Consider the following 24,458-nt stretch of genomic DNA (forward strand, 5'->3'; position numbering starts at 1 on the left):
GATTATTTAAAATAACCAAATTTATTCCCTTATTGGACAACAGTTTAGTTGAAGTTCAGGTTATTGAAAAACGTTTATGATTTAAGAAGGAGTATTTGATCACTTGATGAATTATTCGCAAGATGATATAGATGTTTTGTAAAGTAGGTGTCATTGCTTTGTATTAAAACAAGGAGGGCCAGGAGGGCCCCCCAATTATATGTGTGTACTTTGATGTGGCTATAAATATGTTAAATTAAGCGTGCAGTGCTTTGAAAATGATTTTTTTTTTTAAGAGCATGGATGTTTTGTTCCACATCTACCAAATACTGATGCTAACTGTTCATTACCAATCAAGTATTTCTTCTTAAATGTCATTCTATGCTTATGCATATATGTTATGAAGCCACTATGTAGACACAATTCAAATAAAGTGTTACTGAAATTTGCAACATTATATTAATGTTCTCTATACATGGTTAAGTAATCTCTGAAAAAGCCACCACTACAAATATATCAGTGCACACTAATTCAGTCAAGATAAAACTGATATCGAATCAAATTAGGGCATTGTGAATTGGAATCAAATTGGGACATCAGTGCTGATACCTAGCCCTAGTCTGCAAGCTCAGTTATAACTTCTTCAGTATCTTCCTGGAAGACAACAGTTTTTTCTATTGATAGAGAAGACTTTTACATGAAAACCGTTATTACTTGCTTTTACTGCAGAAGTTTAATTTGATATCAACCTTAGAGGAAAACACAAAGGAATATGGTGTTTGTCATAACAATACTGTGTCCAATTTGTAGCAAACAGCTCATTAGCTACTCACTTGCAAACTGGAACATTAGATGTTCATGTACTGAACTGACAAGACACAAATACTTCATGGTTGCATAAGCAACTATATGTAATAGATCCTCAAAGAGGGACCAGGGTGTGACATATACCTGTAACTTTGAGGTGAAAAAATCCATGTGAAAACTGTAAATAAATATTCTCAGATTTCAGTTTTTGTAAGAACTTGAAAACTTCACAAGACTTTTCTGCCCAACAAACTTGCCAAATCCTATTCACTTAGATTCTCCAAAGTAACATCAAGTCAAGCTCTATTTGCTATCACATGACTTGGTAATTTATTCCAGGTGTCTATGTTTGCTTGTGTGAAGAAAAACTTTAACATTTGAACTAAACTTACCCTTAAGTTTCTAATGTGTCCCTGTGCTTTTGTATAAGAAGGTATTTTACAGTTACAGCTGGGATCCCCTGTACTATTCTCTTCATAATTTTAAACAATTCAACAATGTTACCTCTTAGTCTTTATTTGCTTAAGCTGAACGCTACTGCAGTCTATCCTCATAACTCGTACTACTCAGTGCCAGAATCAGCATACTCACTCTCCTCTGGACATTCTCTAACACTGCTATGTCTTTTTTGTAATATGGAGAGCAAATCTGTAGTACTCCAGATGAGGCCTCTTTAGTGAGTTGTAAAACTTAGGCATAACCTTCCTTGACATATGCACATTACACTACTTTACCCAACATCCTATAAGCCTTTTTGATTGCATCTGTACAATTCCTGGATATGGATAGTTCTAAGTCAACTATGACTAGGGAATCCATTCCCGAGAGGGGGTGCAGTGAGTGGATTCCTGGACATGTTTCATTCCCGGGAAACCGGGGACAGCCAAGCTCGCATATATAGCATGTAAAAGTGTAAAAATCGATCAAGAAATAATAGAGTTATAGTTGAAAATAATTAAGTGGCACAGTTTTATGGCCCACGGTGTAGTGCGTTGCAGATTAATTCAGTCAACCAGCAGCAGTCGTCTGTATCCCAGCTCCGACTAAGACTGAGTACAGTGGACTGGGAAGAGTCTGCACTCTGCAGCTCACGAATGCCGGGACAAGGCAGACTTCATTGACGTCTGTCAGACAACAGCTTTGAACAGCAACTTGAAATTGCAATGCATCCGTCTGTTGCATCCGCATTATCTGTGCCAAGACTCTTGCCATCACAGAATAATGACAAGAAACTGGATGCATCAGTAAAAGCTGAAATGGCAGTGTTTCAGAGCAACGGCAAGCACGGGCACTGTTTAGAACAAGTGTATCAGTATCTGATCAGGTAGATCGCGTTGCATTCAAAAAAAAGTTTTTTTAAACATTAGTCTATCAATTATCCTCCCTATGTCATTTGTCACTTGATTGACATACAGGGTGGCCAGTCTGAGATCTCTTTTAACACACTTGTCATCCCACATGCACCCATACAATCAGATTGTGATTCAGACTAGGAATGCCATGAATATAATTACCCCGATCTACATGCTGTCAAATAAACGAATCACATGCCGTGGCTTCGCCTCTGATGCTGACGTCCGAGGTTCGATTCCCAAGAGGGTGTGCAGTGAGTGTGTACGCCTGATGAGCCCAGAATTAAGGTGAAACACATGTCGCATACTCTTTGCATTATTTGACAGTAAAACTTTGCAACATTCTATGATCTGCTTCTCGCAACTGAAGAGGGCACCGTGGAGGATGTTTGTTGACACAAGCATTACCTGGTAGGTAACCACCCAATCAGATTCTGATTCAGACTACGAATGCCATGAATGTAATTACCCCGATCTACATGCTGTCAAATAAACGAACCACAAGCCGCAGCGCAACATAAAGGACGAAACACATGTCGCGTACTCTTTGCATTCTTTGACAGTAAAACTATGCAATATCTATAAATATATATCTATATATATAAATATATATATATCTATATATCTATATATATCTATATATATATATATATATATATATATATATATCTATATCTATATCTATATCTATATATCTATATATATATATATATATAAATTTTGAATGTAGGTAGATCATTTCATCCTGGTCATTTTACAAGTAGCTCGCAAGCCGAAAACGTGTGGGCACCCCTGAACTAGATACATGTACTTATATGACAGCATGAACTGCTTGTAGATAAGGCTAGTCTTTTATTGGTGTCAACATATTGCAGTAGGCTCTGGTAATTCTAGTGTTAAGTCCAGGCAAATCGCAATTCCGGGATCCATTTGTCCCAGTCTTGATGGTAGTCTCCTACATAGGATGCCAACATGGTCTTTAATGTCCAATTTACTCTCTCTGTCAAATTAGTTTGAGGATGATAGGCCGTAGTCAGTTTCTGCTTTACACCCCACGCCATACAAGGTATCTCCATTAACTCATTGGTGAACTGGGGACCTCTATCAGACACAATATAATTTGGCATACCCCAGCGGGTAAATATTTCATTTTTCAGGATGGTGCAGATCTTCTGAGCTTTGGCATCTGTTAGAGCAAACAGCTCCACCCACTTTGAAAAATAATCTACAACGACCATCAAGACTGTCTTCCTGGTGGAAGTAGAAGGTAAAGGTCCCATCAGGTCAACTCCCAACATCTCTCCAAGTTTGGACACCACGGTTGAATGTAACTCTCCAGGTGGTTTACCAGGTGGAGTTTTCATCATCTGACATCTTTTCACATGGTCTCATAAGACCTTCCGCACAGAAGACAACAATGCCACTTTCAACACTTTTAACAGAGTTTTCAATCAACCCAGGTATCCGCCAAAAGGGCTGTTTTGATAGTACTGGAGGAACACAGGGACATATTCTTGAGGGACCACAAGTTGTAGTTTATTCCCCCCAAATCTCGCCAGCACAGTTCGATATAATATAGCTTGTATTTCCTCAAAATAAATGCGACCCAACCCTTGTTTGCTAGAGTCCTTCCGATATTGTTGGCACATTTGACACATCTGTTGTGCTTTAGCCAAGTCTGGTAAACTCAGGGGTAAATGCGTCCACTGACTTTGGGTCGTGGCAAGACATATCATACCCGTTGATTCTGGAATCCGTGACAACGCATCGGGAACCACGTTGCCACATCCTTTCTTGTAATCTACCTTGAAGGTGAAACCCTGGAGACGTAGGACCCATCTTGTCAACCAGGAGGATGTTTTGGGCTGATTGAATATCCAGGTCAGGGCACTGTGATCAGTATAGACATCAAACTCAACTCCCTCCAAAAAATGACGCCTTTTCTCCACCGCCAAACATTCTTTCTCAGAGGTGGAATAATTTACTTTGGCACCACGCAGACTTTGTGACGCAAAAGCGATCACTCTCTCCAGTCCATCCTTCCTCTGAGATAAAACAGCACCAAGGCCAAGGTTGCTGGCATCAGTCTGGACTTGGAAATGCAGCGTGGGATCTGGTTGAGATAGGATGGTTGGAGATTGAAGAGCCACTTTTAGTTGATCAACCGCCCTTTGGCATTCAGTGGTCCACTTCCAGGGCACATTCTTTTACTTTAGATGGTTAAGGGGGGCTGCTAGATCAGCAAGGTTTGGAATGAAATTGTGATACCACCCTACCAATCCAAGGAACCGCTGCAAACCTTTGAGGTCCACAGGTGTAGGGTAGTTCTGTATAGCACTGGTCTTTTCTGGGTCTACTTCAACTGCTTTTGCTGACACTATGTGGCCCAAAAAATGGAAGAGAGGATGAGCAAGGTGACATTAATTTACATTTAGAGTAAGCTGTGCCTGCTGGAGCCTCTGGAAAACAGTGTTCAAGTCCCTCAGGTGTTGTTCTAGAGTGTGGGAGTAAACAATAACATCATCAATGTAAACAAAACAGAGATCACCTATTAATCCTCCCAGTACATGCTTCATAAGACACTGGAAAGTGGCCCCGGCATTTTTCAGGTCAAAAGGTATGACCCGGAACTGGAACAAACCCTCAGGGGTCGTAACTGCTGTTTTGTGCTTGCTGTCTTCTCCCATCTGTACCTGCCAATATCCACTATGCATATCCAATGTGCTGAAAATGGTAGCACCATGCAATGACTCCAATATATCATGTACCTGAGGCATGGGATAAGCATCGAGGTGAGTTTTCGCATTCAGGCCTCTGAAGTCCACACAAAACCGGAAAGACCCATCAGGTTTTCTTACTAAGACCACCAGAGCGGCCCAAGATGATGCTGAAGGCTCAATAATTCCATTTACAAGCATGTTGTCGATGTGCTCCTTTATAATTTTCCTCTTCTGAGGAGAAACCCGGTATGTGCGGTGTCTGACTGGCACCTCATCTATAGTGTGGATGTCATGAAACATGACAGAGGTCTGTCCCAGGCTTTCCGTCCATACCTTTGGCCATTGACCCAGCAAAGCTCTTACCCCCTCAGGTTGTTCCAGAGTGCTTGCTGCCTCAGTGCCCTTAGGGTCCTTAATCTCTACTGCACAGAAACCCAAGTAAACCCCTTGAAGCCCTTCACGGGCCTTGGATAAAAAGGAATGCTCTCCACCTCTGAACACCACATATCTTCGAGGTTGAAAATATGCAACCATATGGATAGCCGTGGCTGAATCCAACCCAAAAGGATTGGGATGGTCAGGTACATATCTTCCATTACATAGATCTCTGTCCTCCAGGTTGATGAATGTAACTGGAGCTCCAATTGGACTTTGCCTAGGACCCAGTGTTTGATTCCATCCGCCAAAATGAAATTGACACCCGAGGCCAGCTGCAGCTTTTCCTAGGGCTGGGCCAATTTATTCCACCAGCTCTTCTGTATCAAGGTATATTGGCTTCCCGTATCCACCACAGCATCTAGTATCCAACACCTTACCTGTACGGGGACCACTAATAGGGGTGTTAAAGAGGAGAAAATGGTGAGTCCAACATCTGCCGGGCAGCTTCTTATTTTAGCGGATTTGGAAGGTGGAGGCTCTTTTTTAATAGAATGTACCTTGTTCCAGTAATCCTAAAATGATGCCCAATCCCGCTCCACCAACGAGCCTACCTTTACCAGCCCGTCCACCGTAGTCACCACTCCTCTCAACTAACAATTTAAGACACTGCACTTCCTCTCATATAGATTTCTTGGTCTTTACAACAATGCATTTAGTTGTAACTTTTATCCATAATAAGATTTTACTACAAATGTGTAAGTATAAAGCATATTAATTCCATAATGAATTACTAGTATTTCATTTTGTTAGTTACAGATGTAAGAAGTTGTTGTTTTCATGAAACCTTTCTCTTCATGTAGGAAACATGGTGAGCAAGGTAGCATCTTTTTAACAACCTGCCTCATTGGTTTGCTTTAAAAAGCATGCGCATTTCTTGGACAGCTAAGTATGTTCATATAGATTTTTTATCGTTTAAAACTTCTTTTTTTACACAGAAAAAGGAAATGACGCTTTGAGACAGGTTTGAGAAAGATATGACGTTTGTCCTAAACTACGATCTGTAAACAACATAAAAAGATGTTTGCCTAACCGTCACAGTATTATTTGACCTTTTATTTAATTAGTGTTCTGCATATGTAATGTATTTTCTGATTAATTTTTAACACTGTGATTTATTTAACAATGCAAAAAAACAAAAGAAAACAAAACAAAAAACTACATCCTATTTTATTTCATGATTTTCACTATTGCATACTGAAGAATAGTGGAAAAGGCGGCTATTCATTTAACTGGATATGTTTACGTATATGCAGGAAGTGTTTGAAGAGTGACATCTGCCACAGGATTTCACTCATTTCATTCTCTACATTTCCTTCATGTTTACCTCTCATTCCTGGGACATAACTTGATTGAGATTGAGAGAAAAAAAAAAGAAAATGTGCATTGACATTTAAATGTCAGTCATTCAGTAAAATTTATCCTCAGACATTTGACTTAATTTTCAAATGTTTATATTTGAAAATATAACTCTGTTGTTGTGACTATCTGGGTATGTTAAAAAAAATAAAAATATATGCAATTTTAGCATTTATTTGTTATACAGTCATTATTGTTCAGCCTACCACATAATTTTTTCATTCTGATTTTTGGGGCGTCTTTAAATTCAGGGCTCTGTAGGTTGATCATTTTCATTTCCATCAAACGATGTGGCATCCTTTCGTTCCTAACACATTACCCAGTCTATATCAGTATAGATATCCAGGAGGATTTCTTTTTCCCATTGAGATCTGATGTGTTTTCAAAGTGTTCCTTTAATTTTTTTGAGCTGTTTATTTTTAAATACTTTTGTGACGATATGCAATTGGATAGTGACGTTAGATCCTTCAAAAATAAAAGTTTTCTAATAAAAAATGGTAATGTAATTAGGTCGTTTTAGATTCATTACCTTATGTACAAAGTAAATATGTACATTTGACCAACTTGTACCATTGACCAATCACTGGCGAACCAAATCTCACTCCTTAGGACATAAAAAACCTAGCAATAGGAATGTAATAGACCTACAGAAGCTTGGGTCTTCATGTCATTAACCTCAAAGCCCAATTTCTTATCCAAAAGTCATGCCTTATGTTAGGGACAGATACTCAGGGCAATATGACTGGTTCTGAAAACCCTATCTGTAAACAATGGCTCTGAGCAACAAACCAAGGGAAGAAACACGATAAACCTGGCTAAGCACATGAAAATTCTGATTTAATAAGAAGATTGAGGTATGATTAACGTTAACATTTTATTAACTAGAATTATAATGTGACTTTAAGGTGTTCTTATACAAAAATAAACACATTCAAAATATTTTTGCATGATATGACTATTTCTTTATTTGTAACTATATCTGAAAATAATGAGCCTATAATTAGCTCGTTGATGTATTCTTACAGTTTAATAATGTTTCAACACCTTTTAGCTGGATTTTTAGAGACAACAATGGTCTGTCATTATGTCAGTAAGTTTTGACTTCTCTTGGCACTATCAGTTTATAATAATGAGTGTGGAAGCATCCAGAAAGCCTACATATCTTTCTTTATTCTTCTTAACAGGGTTCTGCAATTTTTTTTTTAAATATCTTACTTAGAACTCCTGGTACATCATAAATTTCATATTAACCCAAAAAATGAAAAGTGAGAATATCAAATTTAGAGATTCTGTGTTTAATTCTGACACATTCACTTTACTAAACAAACACTATCATTGTGCTAAATTTAAGGAACACTTTAAAAGCACATCAGATCTCAATGGGGAAAAAAAATCATTCTGGATATCTCTACTGATATGGACTGGGTAATGTGTTAGGAATGAAAGGATGGCACATTTTTTGATGGAAATGAACATTATCAACCTACAGTGGGATGAATTCAAAGACACACCGAAAATCAAAGTGAAAAAATGATGCGGCAGGCTAGTCCATTTTGTCGAAATTTCATTGCAGCAACTCAAAATCGTACTCAGTAGTTTGTATGGACCCCACATGCTTGTGTGCATGCTTGACAATGTCAGGGCATGCTCGTAATGAAACAACAGATGGTGTCCTGGGGGATCTCCTCCCAGATCTAGACCAGGGCATCAGTGAGCTTCTGGACAGTCTGAGGTGCAGTCTAATGTCCCAGAGGTGTTCTATTAGATTTAGGTCAGGATAGTGTGGGGGCCAGTCAATGATATGAATTCCTTCATCCTCCAGGAATTGCCTGCATATTCTCATCCCATGAGGCCAGGTACTGTTTGCACCAGGAGGAACCCAGGACCCACTGCCCCAGCATAGGGTCTGACAATGGGTCCAAGGATTTCATCCCGATATCTAATGGCAGTCAAGGTGCCGTTGTCCAGCCTGTACAGGTTTGTGCGTCCCTCCGTGGATATGCCTCCCCAGACCATCACTGACCCACCACCAAACAGGTCATGCTGAATAGGCAGCATGATGTTCTCCACAGCCTCTCCAGACCCTTTCACATCTGTCACATGTGCTCAGGGTGAACCTGCTCTTATCTGTGAACAGCACTGGGTGTCAGTGGTGGACATGCCAATTCTGGTATTCTATGGCAAATGCCAATTGAGGTCCACGGTGCCGGGCAGTGAGCACAGGGCTGACTAGAAGACGTCGGGCCCTCGGGCCTACCTCAAGAAGTCTCTTTCTGATTGTTTGGTTAGAGACATTCACACCAGTGGCCGGCTGGAGGTCATTTGGTAGGGCTCTAGCAGAGTTCATCCTGTTCCTCTTTGCCCAAAGGAGCAGATGCTGGTCCTGCTGATGGGTTAAGGACCCTTTACGGCCTGTCTCCTGGAATCTCCTCCATGCCCTTGAGACTGTGTTGGGTGGACACAGGAAACCTTCTGGCAATGGTACGTATTGATGTGCCATCCTAGACAAGTTGGACTATCTGTGCAACCTCTGCTGGGTCCATGCTACCAGTAGTGACACTGACCGTAGCCCAATGCAAAACTAGTGAAAAAACAGTCAGAAAAGATGAAGAGGGAAACATGTCAGTGGCCTCCACCTGTTAAACCATTCCTGTTTTGGGGGGGGAGTCTCATTGTTGCCCATCTAGTGCACCTGTTGTTAACCTTCTAAATCAGTCCCATTGCTATTTGTTTGAACTAATAGGATCCTGGAGCGTGTGCTATTGGAGATGACAAAATATAATTGTTGTTTATTCTGCCTATAAGATTACAACAGAGAAGTTAGTGAATTGGTACCAAAAAATAAATAAATAAAAATTCCACTTCTGTCATTTGGCAGTACTTTGGATTTGACCACAACTACATCAGTAAGGCGTATATATTGTGCAAAACATGCAAAGTTAAAGTTGCTACTTCATATGTAAACACAACTAATTTATATCAGCATCTCAGACATAACAAGGAACTCTACAATGAATGTATTATAAAATGTAAATGTAAGTAAAAATGTTGTAGCCAAAAAATACTGCTCAACAAAACCAAACAATTATTATCAGTGCATTTGCAAATGTTATGCTAAACCAGAAAACATCAAAGAGACATAAGGAAATCACATACTGTTCCATATTACTTAACAAAATACATGGTGTTCTAATATGCTGTCTGCAAAAAGGGATTTCTGAAGCTAATTTAACAGTATTGATCAGAGATGCAAGTTGCCTTCACACAATTACTTCTCACAAACCGTGATCACTGAACTCTACATGAAGTGTAAATGTGAAGTCTGAATCTGAAATAGCAAAATTAGAAAAACATTCAGCAAACCCAGACCTATGCAAGCAACCAGCAAACGACCAAGCCTTAGTTCATCTTAACAGTGCAGCACATGTAGGCAAACTTGAAGGTGAACTAAAAAGTCGCTCCTTGCAAAAATATCATATTTCTCTGTGGATCATACAGGTGAAAACATTGCTATAGGATTAAAAGAACAGTTGGTTGCATGGGTGCTTCCTGATGAGCAACTAGTTGCCATAACAATAGACTATGTATCTAACATAATCAAAGCAGGGAACTGAGCAGATTCCAGTGCTTCAGACACCAGCTTACCCTTGTAACTGGTAAGTGTAAACAAAATTTAATCTACTTCATCATTTCAAATGTAATATGAATTCCAATATCGCTTGTATTAAAATTAAAACCATAACATTAATGAACATTTACATGGCTTTACACCTTATATTAAATTAACCACAACGTGATAGTCATATACAAACTAACTCTAAATATCAAGTCCTTATTAATTCTGAAGGATTTATTTACTATACTTTGTCTCCCACTTACTAGATAATGCATTAAAAAATGATACACACTTTAAAGGGGATGGGATGGTCATGCAAGAAAATAGTGGGCCACATCTCCCATAGCTGGGGAAAAAAAGGTGGCTTTAAAATATGCACAAGAAGAACTTACCAGAGCACACACTAATAACAGACTGTTCAACAACATCAGTTGTTGAACAGTTAAAAAAAAATGATAGCAGGTGTCCTACAACAACAGAAGGCTTTGTCACAGGTTTACTCCATGGATTGAAAAACTAGAGGTGTAATCCCGTCATAGCATGACATACAGTAGATGTCCTTGATCCTATAAACAAGGCACTATAACAGCTACAGGAGTACACGGATGCCCTTTCTGGTGAACATTAAAACAAAAGTAACAAAAATGAGGACACTGAAGACCTGCTGGACATGACTACATTCCTGGATCTAACATTCCGAACACAATATATTCATGTAGAGAAGATCCAATGACTGAAGAACAGAATGGCTTCTAAGCTGATGAATAACAGTACAAAAGGTAAAGTGTGTATATATAAAATGTTAAATTTCATAGGCTAGCACATTTTTGTCTAAATAGGAATACATTTAGTTGCTTGGATTAATATTTTAGAATGGTTGATAGCTTAGATATTTTCATACAGTTATTTATGTTAAATTGTGCGTAATACAAACCTGTTAAAATCAGTAGTTCATATATTCTTTTGGGAAAATCAAAATGTCTAAATCACAAAGCACAACAATGAGGGGGACACAAAACACCGATCTAGAAAGACATGTATCTAGATACTCAACTCCAGAAGCATTTGGGCCACTTTTACAGCTCCAAGAGGCACTGACCACTGAGGTCAACACTTAACATTCTTGTGCCCATTGTAGTCAGTGGAGAAGGCCACTGTGTAATGGTAGCAGTGCTAAATAATTTAATTCCTCAAGCTCAGCAAACTGACAAAAATACTTAGGTATAACTGCAACTAGTTCTGCAATCAGTGAAGGGGGAAATGTCATCACAGTATACCACTTGTGTCTTAACCCAACAAAGGTTGACATGCTAGTTTTTCTGGCTAAAAATCTATAGCCACTGTCTGTCATGTTTCAGAATAAAGGAAAAAACAATTTTGGGGTATAAGGGGGTATTATTGAAAATAATTAAATTTGGCCTGTAACAGTCAATCAACTTGCGTGATATATTTTAACTCCTTGTTAAAATACATAAAAGGGTGTCTAACCAGCTATATTTGACATTATTTGAAATAATATATACTATTAACGTTTGGACCAAAACTGAGCCTATATAATAAAACTTCATTTTGATGGGCATTTCTTATATAGCTAATTCATTTGATGTATTTATTTTACTTAGCTCAGAAAATACCTCATAGAAGGATATTTTGTCCTTCTTTGGTCCTGGGTGTCCAATAATTTAAGTTTTTGTTTGTTACTTGAAAAACACAAGTTGATAAAAACATACTGGTAAATATCATATTAGTGTGATCATTTAGGTCAGTGATCAGTAAAAAAAGGTTTGATCACAAAAAAAGATATTTTCACTTCCTGCGTTTCTAAGCTTTACAATAATTTAGGTGCAGCGCTCCATTACACAAGGAACTATGGTAATTGAGCCAACACCCTTTTTTTGCAGCAAACTTCTTACTATGTAAACAAAGAGCAGAGAGTGGAGGCTTCTTTTATCAGTGAGCAAGAGATATTTGGAATATTAGCAATTACATTAAAAAATGTGGAGTAATAAACTGAAAAAATGGAAACTGAGAAGTCATCGTGCAATTGATAAACAGCAACTTTAAGGAGTTCAGACCTATATTTTGTCCTTTAAATTAAAACGGGCACCACTTGAGTTTGGAAAGTGTGCTTATTTAAAATGCAGTAGCATTAACTGGAAAAAGAAAAGTTAAAGATGAATTTGAAATTGCTGCTTAGTATACAATAGGCTTTTTAAAAGATTTGTATTATATTATTTTTTGCTGTGTGTCACACAGCGCAAGTTCTGATAAGAAACAAGTAATAAATAATTAAAATGGTAACCCTACACTGCAAGAATTACAAATGTCTAGCTGATACACTGAAGAAAAAACACACCTGTATAAACAAAGTAAATGTTTTTTTAACAGCAAAAAGCTGTTGTGCAATTAATGATTTAAAATGATTAAAACCTAAAAGAACATGTATATTTACATTTAATCACTGTTTAATTGCTAACATTAATTAAATGATTGTGTGAGAATACATTTTGTTGCCGTTATTGTTAGAGAAATGATGAAAACTACTTTATTTTAATTAAGCCTTGTCTCAGATAGATTCATTACGGGAAAAAAAATAAACAATATGACAGCTTGTAATAATGAGAAGTATTGTATTTTCATTTATGCCATATGTATTAGGGATATATATTTTTGTACACAGTTTATTAATTAAAGTATGTACGGAAATTATTTTAGTATTTTATCGTCACTGAACAATAAGCCTAAAGAATTTCATTTTGTTAATGAAAAATAAACAGTTAGCACCTGCAGTCTATATATTAATTATAAAAAATACACTTTAAAATGAGACATAAGACATATCTGTCTGGTTATGCAGGAGATTGGTGTAAAAAGTTTTTAAAGGGATAAAAAAATCAATCAGTATTAGAACCAGCCAATAATGTAACACAACTTTAATGATTGGTATAGACCTTAAAAAAACAGATCGGAGAATCCCTAGTGCAAAGCTTGTACAGACTTAACCAAGAAGACTCAAAGCTGTGATTGCTGCCAAAGATGCATCTACAAAGAATTGAATTAAAAGTCTAAATACTCAGATTTGTAAAATTTTCTGAAAACATGATTTCACTTTGTTATTATGGGTTTTGGAGTTTAGATGTGAAAAAATGTAAAATTCTGCAATACATTGAAATGTATAAAAAGTAAAAGGTTTTAAATATTTTCTGAATCCACTGTAAGTAGGCTAACAGTCAGTCACTTTCTAAACCGCTTCATCCTGAACTGGGTTGCAGGAGGGTATAGTAGGGTACAAAGTAGGAACAAACCCTGGACTGGGCACCAGTGCACCGCTAGGCAAACACACACACAGAGGCCAATTTAGTATTGTCAGTCTACCTAAATGGTATGTCTTTGGACTGTGGCAGGAAACCAGAGCACCCAGTGGAAACCCACACAGACATGGGGAGAACATGCAAACTCCATGCAGGGAGGACCCAGAACACAAACCTTACTCCTTTCTGCAAGGCAGCAGCACTACCACTGCGCTGCCCTAGGCTAACAGTTCTATTAAAAAAAATTAATTAATTAATTAATACAAAATATACATGCTCTGTAAATATAAATATTAAATGAAGAAATTTACTTTCTATGACAAAATTCATTATACAATAATAATGTATTTTACGAAATAAATTAAATAGACAAATAACATTGGTAATATTGCTTACATGTTGACTTCCTCTTCACTCCTCAAGTAGGTCACTAGTAATGTCATATGTAATGTGCTAAGTGGGATCATTGCCTTAGTATATCTGTCATCCTCTTCAATGATAAGTGTCTGAATGGCTTTAATAGAAGCATGTATCTAAGAACACAAAAATATAAAAACAGGTTATGGATTGTTCACAACAAATATATTACCATATTCCAACATAATGTTGCTTAAGTGTACCCAGTGCCCGAGTATTCTGTGCCAGAAGATAACACTCCACATTGATTATAACCCTAACCCAAGTCTTTACATTCTACACACTTGGTCATTTGACAGATCCTTTCTTAAAGCATCAGCTGATGATGAGCCTGCCCAGAATGGCAAATTCTCTGCTAGACAGACATTGAAGGTCCAAACAAGAACAGTGGGTGTGCTGTTTTTTTTAACTTGGGATTTGCAAAGACATTTCAAGCAAGTTTTGAAAAAGAATCAATGACAACAAATTTGCCACTATGCTAGCCTAAATGCAAATCTGTCTAGGAATAGTCACATTATATAAAAATTGATACATTTTAATTTTCTTTTAGATTCTGAAAAATTAACTTTCATGCAGTAAATTATTGTTAGATTCTGAAAGGCACTTTTATCAACATATTCATAGCATTTGCTGAGAATGTTTTGTTTATCCCAATGTATGATAACCATAGATATCTATAAAAGGGAGAATTTCATCAGATGTTAACATAGCGATACACACAATGTTAAACTTGCTTAATGTGACCTTACTATTCTGATCAGAAAATAGCAGGCAGTTAAAATGGAAAGATGAATGTTTATCACTAAAATTACAAAAATCTATATACTTTCTCTGAGGAAAATATAAATCCAACATAGATCATCAATTGCACCCTAGAGTAATACACAAATGCTACATCTCATTGGTTTTCCTGTTACAGGTAAAAAATAAAACAACGAAAAAGGTCGGACTTATTTCTAAACATTCTAAATCCTATATTACATATTTTTTTAGTAAAAAGGTATTTATATGTACGGTACCTTTTGATTAGTGATAGGAACAGAAATAAAGTAATTTGGATGTAGATGTTTCTTTTTCTTTTTCTTGTCTGAATCATCTTCAGTCTCATCTCCAAGTGTACGTTTACGTTTCTTCTTCTGTCTCCTTTCAGAGATTTTAACTAATATAAATGCAGACACAGTATTAAAACCACACATATAAACGTAGTTTGAAAACAAAACCATATCCCTATAATCTTTTTTCTAGACTCAACTGACTTATGGGGCAAAATTTGTTAACATAAGGTCATACTGTATGGTCCTGTTTTTGCTATGGTACACAGAAAGCAGTACATTAGTTATGTGATCTAATCTTATGTGGTCACATTTGCCTCACATATATAAATAACTGTAGTGCATCTATAATACTTAAATGGAAGGTCCTAAATGTCATTTTTGATCAGGGTGAGCTCCCATATTTTATCAAACAGGAGTATAAGATTCAAATTTGTTTTAAAAATATGAAGCGATCATGATTTACTACCTCATTGATTTTATCATGTGCACAAAATAAATGTATTCATTTACAGTTTCTGTTCAACAATTGGAAAAATAAATATTATATAGATCAATATAAAAAATAATAAAAATCTAAACATTATAAAACCAGTGTCACGTGAATTTCTGAATTAGTAAATACAGGATGCTTTTATTTACATCTACTTAAAAATGCTTTAAAGCTATATTAACAAAAATACACTAAATAAGATGTGTCAACAAACCATTTTTTCAGGTTTAATACCCAAGTTTCTGATACAGATGTGAGCAACACTAGAACAGTCCTGTCTTCTTTTCTCTTCAAACTACACACCACTGACTACAAATATTACACCAGGTCATATCACTTGCAGAAATTCTCAGATGATTCTGTACTTATTAGGTGTATTGATATGGGGGGTGAGACAGAGTATAGGAGTCAGGTGGAGAACTGTGTTTCTTGGTGCAAACAGAATCGTCTACACCTTAATATCAGCAAAACCAAGGAACTGGTTATTGACTTTCACCGCACAAAACAGCCTCTATGTCCAGTCACTATTCAAGGAGTGGATGTAGAGTTGGTGCACTCCTACAATGACAGCTTGGATTGCTCTCAAAACACAGAGGAACTATATAAGAAATGGGAGAGTAGGCTCTATTTTAATTTAGGAGACTGTGTCCCTTTAACGCCGAAAATTACATACTTCATTTTTTCTACAATTTAGTAAACAAAACAAAATAGAGATTGCATGGTGTGATGGAGGCAAACAGTTAAGACACGCAGGGCACCTAGCCCCAAGAGGTGTGCATCTTTAAAATGTGAACAGGGACAGCTGCAGCATGCATGAAGGCATGCTACCATTCATTTACAAGAGTCTGTCACATTTTTGACATCACATTAAAACACTAAAGTCTTCTCTGGCAAGTCTCCTTCCTTTTACTTTTTTGTATTGCATCTTGATAGATTAGATAGATAGATAGATAGATAAACGGATGTCAAAGTGTCCAGCTCTGTGCCTACAATAGAGCATGGCTTCCTCACCAGTTTGTCCAGACGTGAGGCATCCCTCTTCTTTATGCTGCCTCCCCAGCACACCACCCCATAGAAGAGGGCGATCGCCAAAACTGGCTGACAGAACATCTGCAGCATCTTATTGCAGATGTTGAAAGATGCCAGCCTTCTAACGGAGTAGTAAGGTAGCCAGTTTCCATTCTAACATCAAGACTCCTTTCTATCAGCTGTCTTTTCAGACACAGTGCATACAGTGGTGCCACGTTTTAGCTCCAGGTGGTAAATGTAACCTGACTAAATAATATATTAATACCACTTAGATATGAAGCACATCTTAATGAGTGGTGAAATCATCAAGAACCCAAGATTCACAAAAGAAATAAAATCAATCATCTAAAATTACTGTAGATTTCATTTAAAAAAGAAAAATGCTCAGTGAAATTAATTGCAATTTTTCAATAATATAAAAATTTGGCAGAAATTAAAATTTAATGACCTAGTGCACTTATTTTATTAATTTCCTGAAACTGTTTTTCCTAGGACAGAATCATGCAGGAAAAGAAAATGCATAGAACAAATTAGGTGTAAAATTGGTATCAATACTAAAGAAAGAGGCTGTCATTGCCAGACATACTTTTGAATACCACAAACCAGTTTAGCAGTATTAGCCCACATAACTGTATGTTTATGGACTATGGAAAAGCATTGGATACTGGTAAGGGCAGGTAAGGAAAAAACATTTACCTTCACAGAAAGGGCAGTAGAACCAACAATAAGGAAACAACTAATTCATTTCTTTTTGAAATTTTGAATATGAGTTTCCAAGTCTTTACATGAGAGGTTCAGAATAAGACCAAAGCAGGAAATAGCAGTGTATATTTTAATTTCTAAAGCAGCATCAGCGCATGTGCTTGCAGACAGCTGTTCAATGCCACATCTACAACAATCTTCCTTTGCACACAACCAAAACTATGCAAGTGTGCAAGATGTGGAAGCTAGATCCATTTCAAACATTAATGTTCAAATAAATTTTTTAAGGTGCAGCATGAAGGTTTTTCCAATCTATTAACAGCATTCAAGTACAGACAGAGTTTGCTTTTAAATGATTTAATACTCACTCACAATACAGTGAAATATTAAATATCCTATCTAAAAACATACACAACCTTTCATACATAGACCTTTTCACAAGGTAAGAAAATTACTATAGCAGTTTGGAATTTCAGGTTAACTAACCCTTAATAAAGAAAGTAGTATATGCTATGTTTACAATGAAATGCTTTCCACCATCACAAAAACAGTACACCCATTCCATGACATCTTTTTCTGTGGCTTGTACAGTATAAACAAGTTCAGAGAGGTCATTAGTTTTGAAACATTTAGAAATCTCGAGCCCTTCACTGTCAACCTCAAAAAGGCCTTCAACTATCCCATATACAAAACAACTAATTCAGTCATCATCCACTTGGCAGCTGCAAAGAATTCTATTTAAACAACAGCTGTGGTGCTAGGAGGCTCTTAGCTATTTTTTCCGCTGAGTGGATTCACAATTTATATTAGAAAAAACACATTAAATGTTTCATTGTTTAAAAAAAATAAAATTCAAGAAAAGAATTCTGAACATTATGTATCCATGGAGATAAACAATGAACATCTAAAAGTTTGGATTCAACCTTAAAATATTGAATATGCTCAAGACATCTTTCTGAACAAGGTAAGACATTTACATTTAATTAAGGTGAATGTTAAAGTTTATTATCTTATTGGGTAAAAATATAGAATGTTTACACTAGACATCTCTGTGATTATAATGGTTTGCTAACTGAGTAATGTATGCTTAATTATGTTGTTACAAATTTGAAAAATAATTCCTCTTCTACACAAATTGCACATGAAATGATTCCAAATGATTCTGAGTCGAAGAAACAACAGTTCAAAACTGATATGTGAGACTTACTGTCAAACTCCTTCATTATTTCAATGTTTGCAAATGGTAACTCTGTCAAGTAGTTACTGGAGTGCTCTTCTGTTTGTATTGCATCTTCTCTCATTTGCTTTTTCAACATCTTTTTCTTCTTGCTCTTTTTTGTCAATTTTTCATTCTCTAAAATATCAAAACAACAGAGAATGGAAAATGCTAAAATAACTATTGCATCAATTACCACATAACAGAAAATCATTTTATTGTACTCTGTACATGTAACAATAATAGCCTTATAAATAAATAAACCTATAACAGGTCATTCCTGAAAATGCAAGAAGACAACCAAATTTTAACTTTACTTTTGACAAATATTACATAATATTTTGTCTTCAATTTGAAATGAAGCAGTCTAATACTATCCATTCCCACCATTATATAAGCTTAATAAAAGTGGCTTCATCAGCAAGCTGATGTTTTAAAATGTGACACAGAACATTTTATACCTTAAAAATGGAACAACAAGATACAGTACAATTACTTTATAAACAATTTCTGTTTTCCTTGAGACAGTAACGTACGTTCTATTAATTTGGATTTTCAGTCTTGACTATTAAGACTATAAGTTTATAAGGTCATTATTGTTACACGAAAATTAGGCTGAATGATGTTTTTTCTCTTAAAGAAACCTTTGGTATAAAATAAGTTGTGTATGTTACCATGTTTATTTTGTTTCCTCCCTGTGTTTTGTCTTTTTGATGTATATCATATTCTTTTCTACTCTATTTTACATATACCAAATTTATAATTAGTGCATCAAATGCTAGGCTTATAAGAAGATGGGCACTGTGAGAGAGTATGCTGTGCTGAATTGAAATTAATTTAAACAAGTTAATAAACCTTTATCAATGAAAAATCAATACATTCTTCATCCATGTTCTTAACATGGTTCTTTTTTGCCATACTGCATTTTACCACAAATGGGACACAAAAAAAGCCTATAACTTGAACTTTGGCTAACATCCTATAGATACATAACTCTCATCCTTAGCTTCCAGGTTCAGCAAGTTTTCTTTCGAACAAGTGACTTCATTTGAGGTTGATCGCCAGCTCCTTTAACAACTCATCTTGCCCATGCTCACAATCTCCTATTTAAGAAATTAACAATCGTGGGGACATTAATATGAGAATAAGAAAGATTTTCTTTACTAAACCTTCAAGTAAAAAAACAAAAGTCTGTTCATTCTCAACACTACATTCTCAAACTTGTGTTCCAATTCAAGGTCAGACAGGTTTGAGACTCTCCTGGTACCATGTTCATGTAACACACCCCACTAACACTCATACTGAGGAGAACTAAGATTAGGTCACTAATTAATCTAATCTGCATGTCTTTGTGGGTTTCAGATTAAAACCACAGCACCCAGATAAAAACCTTTTGGGTGGAAGCTGAATGCTGAGTTCTTCCTTTTGATTCATTTTGAAGCATACTGCTGCATTTGCTAAATTTATCTTATTTGTTTGATTGAGTTGTATTCTAGTATAATGTTTTACATTATAAGACATGTGGAAACACAGGATGGATATGCAGACTTCATACAAACAACAACTGGGGGCAGAATTCAAATTCTGGTTGATGGATCCATGAAGAAGCAGAGCACACCTCTGACCACCCATTCCCCAAGAAGACCCGTACTCATTATGCTATGTATTTCATATTTTCTCTAAAGATTCTGAATTCTTACTTTTTCTTAAATCCCAGACAAACAAAACAAAAAAAAAAATTACAAAGCTAACAAAGCACAACTTTGGCGTGTGTTCCCTTGCTATAAAGGAGCTGTTCAAATAATGCAATCTGATGAAAAAAAAAGATTATTTCATGGAACACTTAGTTCACTTCTTTAGGAAAGTAAAATATTAATCTGGCTGAAATTTCTGATATGTATAATAAAATTACAATGAAGACCTGTAATACAAATAAATGATCCATTAACAGCAAAAACAACCTTTGAATTAGTTAACATTCAGCAAAGAAATTTTTCTGTCTATAAGGAATTCAAGATCACAGAGTTCTCTGCTTTTTATATAATTGTTTCAGGATATGGAACAAAGGCATTAAGAGCCAAAAGACATTTAGGTCAATGTTTAAGATTAAAGCCAGCACTGTCAACTCACTCTTTTATGCGACAAAGATGTTATGTTTCAAAGTGCCTTTATGCACTTTCGAAACATTATGATCCATGTACCCATCTCTTACTGGGTAGAGGTTTTCACTACAGCCTAAGTACAGATTCTGATTTTTATGTTGTGCAGTTTGCCACTTTCACTTCAGACTGAGGAATCTAAATTGGCATGCAATTTAGGCCACGATTCCCACAATATTTAGTTAACATGAGCTGTACTCAAGTATTGTAGTTTACAGAACTGTACTCTGTCTCAATGAGGTGCTTATATGACCTTGCTCTGAATGGTTTTAAAATGGGAGATTTAAACTTAAATAAACAGATATGGCAGAAATGTAATATGCCTTGTAAAGTTCATGTAAGTTCACTGAAACTCAAACCTGAGCCTGTTCAGAGCAAATTGCCTGCACTTTCATGGACCAATAGAAAAATGCTGCATGACCTCATATTGGAGTTAGTACATCTGTGTAAACCAAAGGAATTCAGCTTCAGCAGGTGTATCAAAGATCAGAGTTATTGTTCCATGGAAGTATTTCACCTTCAACAAATCAGCTTTAAACTTGAACCTCTAACATCATAAACCAAAAAAATAATGTAAATGAACAAATTACCTGATCGTAGAAAAAAAAAAGACTTACTTTCTCACTCACAAAGATAAGTGAAATATCTGCTAAGTTTGGAGACAAAAAAAAACATAATTTAAATTCCTAAGTAAACTTATTATTTTAAAATATTAAATTGTATGTCTGTAAGCAACAGGTCCATCTTTTCCAAATTCAGTGGCTAACTTTAACACCGACTGGTTAATAATGAATGACACTCCTGCAACAACACCTTCAAAGTTGCACCAGGAACAACAAAAACCAGACAATATCAGTTTGACCATAAAACTCAGGTTCTGGAGGGCAACAGTGGCTGCAGGTTTTCATTCAGCTACTTTCTTAATTAGTAACCAATACCTACTTCTAATGGAGCATACTTATTTTCTCTTAAAGAGACAACCCAGTTAAATTAAGAATCCTTCACGTTTTCTTTTTACCTTAACCATCTGCCAAACAATAAAACAATACAAAGTAGGCCAACAAAAGCTAACTTAGGAGACTTAAACTCCATCCCAAGACAACCACTATTATTGCTGTAACCAATTTCTAAATTATAAGCAAATGTATGTTGTTAATCAGACACAAACTGTAATTCTTTGGCTTATTAGTCACATTTATTATGCTACACCATACATTTCAAAACTGTTGATTTTCATTTAACTGAGTGTACCATCAAAATGTTTAAAATATTTTGTGAAACCGAGAAGAATACATTTTCACAGACCTTCACTTTATTTCTTGTGAAAATAACTGGTTGAGACACATATTGCATGATGAGCACAAGGGTTCAAATGTTCTCAATTTAACAGGTTACCTGTTGGCTCGCATTGCATATTTTTTGTTTTGTTCCAGTTAAAAGTCAAGTAAGTTAAAATTAATGCAAACCAATCACGTTATATTAAGTGCAGTAATTGCTTACAAATTAAGGAGCTGTCTGGAATAAAAACCTGCAACCCTCCAGAATTCGAGACTTACACCCCTGGGCTCAGTGAGTTTCACACTTCTTTTCCCATTTCTATGGGATCAATGTGCCTGATTAACCTTCTCCATACCACTCTGTCCTGCACTTCCTCTCCAGTCAAAGCCTTCTCCTATAAACCTTGTTACTTTATCCATACACCTCCTCTTCAGACTCCCTTGCTTTCTCTTCCTCTGTAACACCATACCAACCACCCTCATCTATCCTCATTATGTGTTCATACCACTTCAACTAAATTTCCTGTAATGTCTTAGTACTAAGGTGTTGTACCATGTTAGCCATAAAGGATGTAGTGAGATGTCAAGCAAAATGACACCTTTTATTGGCTAACTAAAAATATTACAATATGCAAGCTTTTGAGGCAACTCGGGCCCCTTCTTCAGGCAAGATGTAATAGACAGTGGAATTCCCAATCTTCGTGAATTGTACAGTTTTTTTTTAAATAATTTGTTTATTCTTGAACTATGTATTTTGCAAAGTGCTAGCATTCTCTTGATTATAATAATTTCATTTATGTAGCTACTTTCCCATGCTCAAGGCACGTATATAGCTGTGTATATATATGTGTATATATGTATATATATATATGTCTATGTATATATGTGTATGTATATGTATATATATATGATGTGTGTCTGTGTGTGTGTGTGTATATATATATATATATACCTGTATATATGCCAGCAACACTCATGACAATGACAAAACAATTACATTGTAAATCATGTTACGTTATTATTAAAATGTTTCCTTTTCTTTTTACTTCTCCGCTGAAAAACGCGGGCATTTTGCTATATATATTGTCAGGGATGCCAGGGGCCATGACCCGGCCGGGGCGCCAGGAGGGACCGGAAGAGGGTCAGAGCCCTGCCTGGATCACGTGGGGTTTGCCTTCCGGGTTGCTTTGGGGGCCACGGGTCAAGGGCATGGAAGCCCTTCCCTGTAGGGGCCCGTGGTCACCGCCAGGAGGCGCCCAATGCCTTGGGACTTGTTTCCCCAGCACTCCCGCCACACCAGGAAGTGCTGGGGGGAAGACTTTGGGAGGATACCCGGAGAGCTGCCGGGAGAACAGCGGCACTTCCGCCACGCTGGGGCGTGGCTAGAGGAGGAATGCCGGGAACACCTGGGGCTCATCCGGGTCCTGTATAAAAGGGGCCGTCTCCCTTCATTCGAGGCTGGAGTCGGGTGGAAGTAGGACGAAGCAAGAGGAGTGTGGAGGCGGCCCGAAGAAAGGCATTGTGGCCAGGAGTTTGAGGACTATTTGGGGTTTGTGCACGTGACTGGGTCTTTGTGACCATTATTATTGTGTAAATATTGTAAATAAACGTGTGGTGGTGTTTTAAACAAGATGTCCGCCTGTCTGTGCCCGGGTGGCGTTCACAATATATATATATATATATGATATATATATATAGATAGATATGACAACAACACTCATATCAATGACAAAACAATTAGATTAACAATCAAGTTACGTTATTTTTTTAAATTTTTCCTTTTCTTTTTCATAACTTCTTTAACACACTACTTCTCCGCTGCGAAGCGTGGGTATTCTGCTAGTTTTATATAAATAGAGATAATGAATAGTGAGTTTTGTTTATGGTTTTTATGTTGTCTGGCACTTTTTTTTGCTAAATTGGCCCGTGTGTGTGTTCATCCTGTCATGGACTGGCACCCTGTCCAAGATTCTTGCCTTGCACCCACTGTTTGCTGTGATAGGCTGCTGCTTTGCTGCAACACTATTAAAGAAAGGGAGGTTTGAAATAGCTGGCTGGCTGGCTAATTTTTGTTTGTTTTTTTATTTAATACATTTTCTTTCCAAATCTGTTGTATATTTTCTGTGTTTGTATAACATATACTCCATCATTTGTTATGTATGCTCACATGCAATAATATACATGCATACAGAATTAAGCACCCTTACTGACTGTAAATATTTTTTTCTATTACTATTGACATTTTTGTTTTATAGTCTTCTCACAAGTGTTTAGCTTTATTTTTAATGAATAATTTCTAATTTTATTTATGTTTTAAAGAAATGTCTTATTAATACTCATTCCATACCAAACTTTGAGCAGCTTAACCACAAATGTGGCTGTATGTATCTTTATAAGGGAACCTGTGCATGAATCCCTGTTAGCGTGTGTGTGGAATTCTGCAAGAAGCAGATTGCACTGTGGCAGCAGTATGCAGGTGCTTTATGGACTGCTCTGCTCTGGTCTGGTCTGATTTGCATGCAGTGCTGCATTCT

The 24,458-nt window shown here is 36.6% G+C and overlaps 2 protein-coding genes across 6 annotated transcripts in view; one reads left to right on the forward strand and one right to left on the reverse strand.

The window, feature by feature from the left end:
• LOC120525295 (A-kinase anchor protein 7) overlaps positions 1-24,458 on the reverse strand; it is a 275,212-nt gene that overhangs the window by 248,812 nt on the left and 1,942 nt on the right. For all 4 annotated transcript variants that reach the window (XM_039747463.1, XM_039747462.1, XM_039747464.1 and 1 more), the window contains exons 2-4: positions 18,480-18,626; positions 15,016-15,155; positions 13,976-14,112 (exon numbers count right to left, since the gene is read on the reverse strand). In XM_039747463.1, coding sequence (XP_039603397.1) covers positions 13,976-14,112; positions 15,016-15,155; positions 18,480-18,626 — 424 coding nt within the window. The remainder of the gene's footprint in view (positions 1-13,975; positions 14,113-15,015; positions 15,156-18,479; positions 18,627-24,458) is intronic.
• Positions 18,031-24,458, forward strand: part of epb41l2 (erythrocyte membrane protein band 4.1 like 2) — a 336,181-nt gene continuing 329,753 nt past the window's right edge. The window contains exon 1 of one of the 2 annotated variants that reach the window (XM_039747445.1): positions 18,031-18,236. The gene's annotated coding sequence lies outside the window, so the exon portion shown is untranslated. The remainder of the gene's footprint in view (positions 18,237-24,458) is intronic. The other variant, XM_039747453.1, reaches the window with a different exon arrangement.

Source organism: Polypterus senegalus, chromosome 3 (genome assembly GCF_016835505.1).
Source record: "Polypterus senegalus isolate Bchr_013 chromosome 3, ASM1683550v1, whole genome shotgun sequence".
Lineage (NCBI taxonomy): Eukaryota > Metazoa > Chordata > Cladistia > Polypteriformes > Polypteridae > Polypterus > Polypterus senegalus.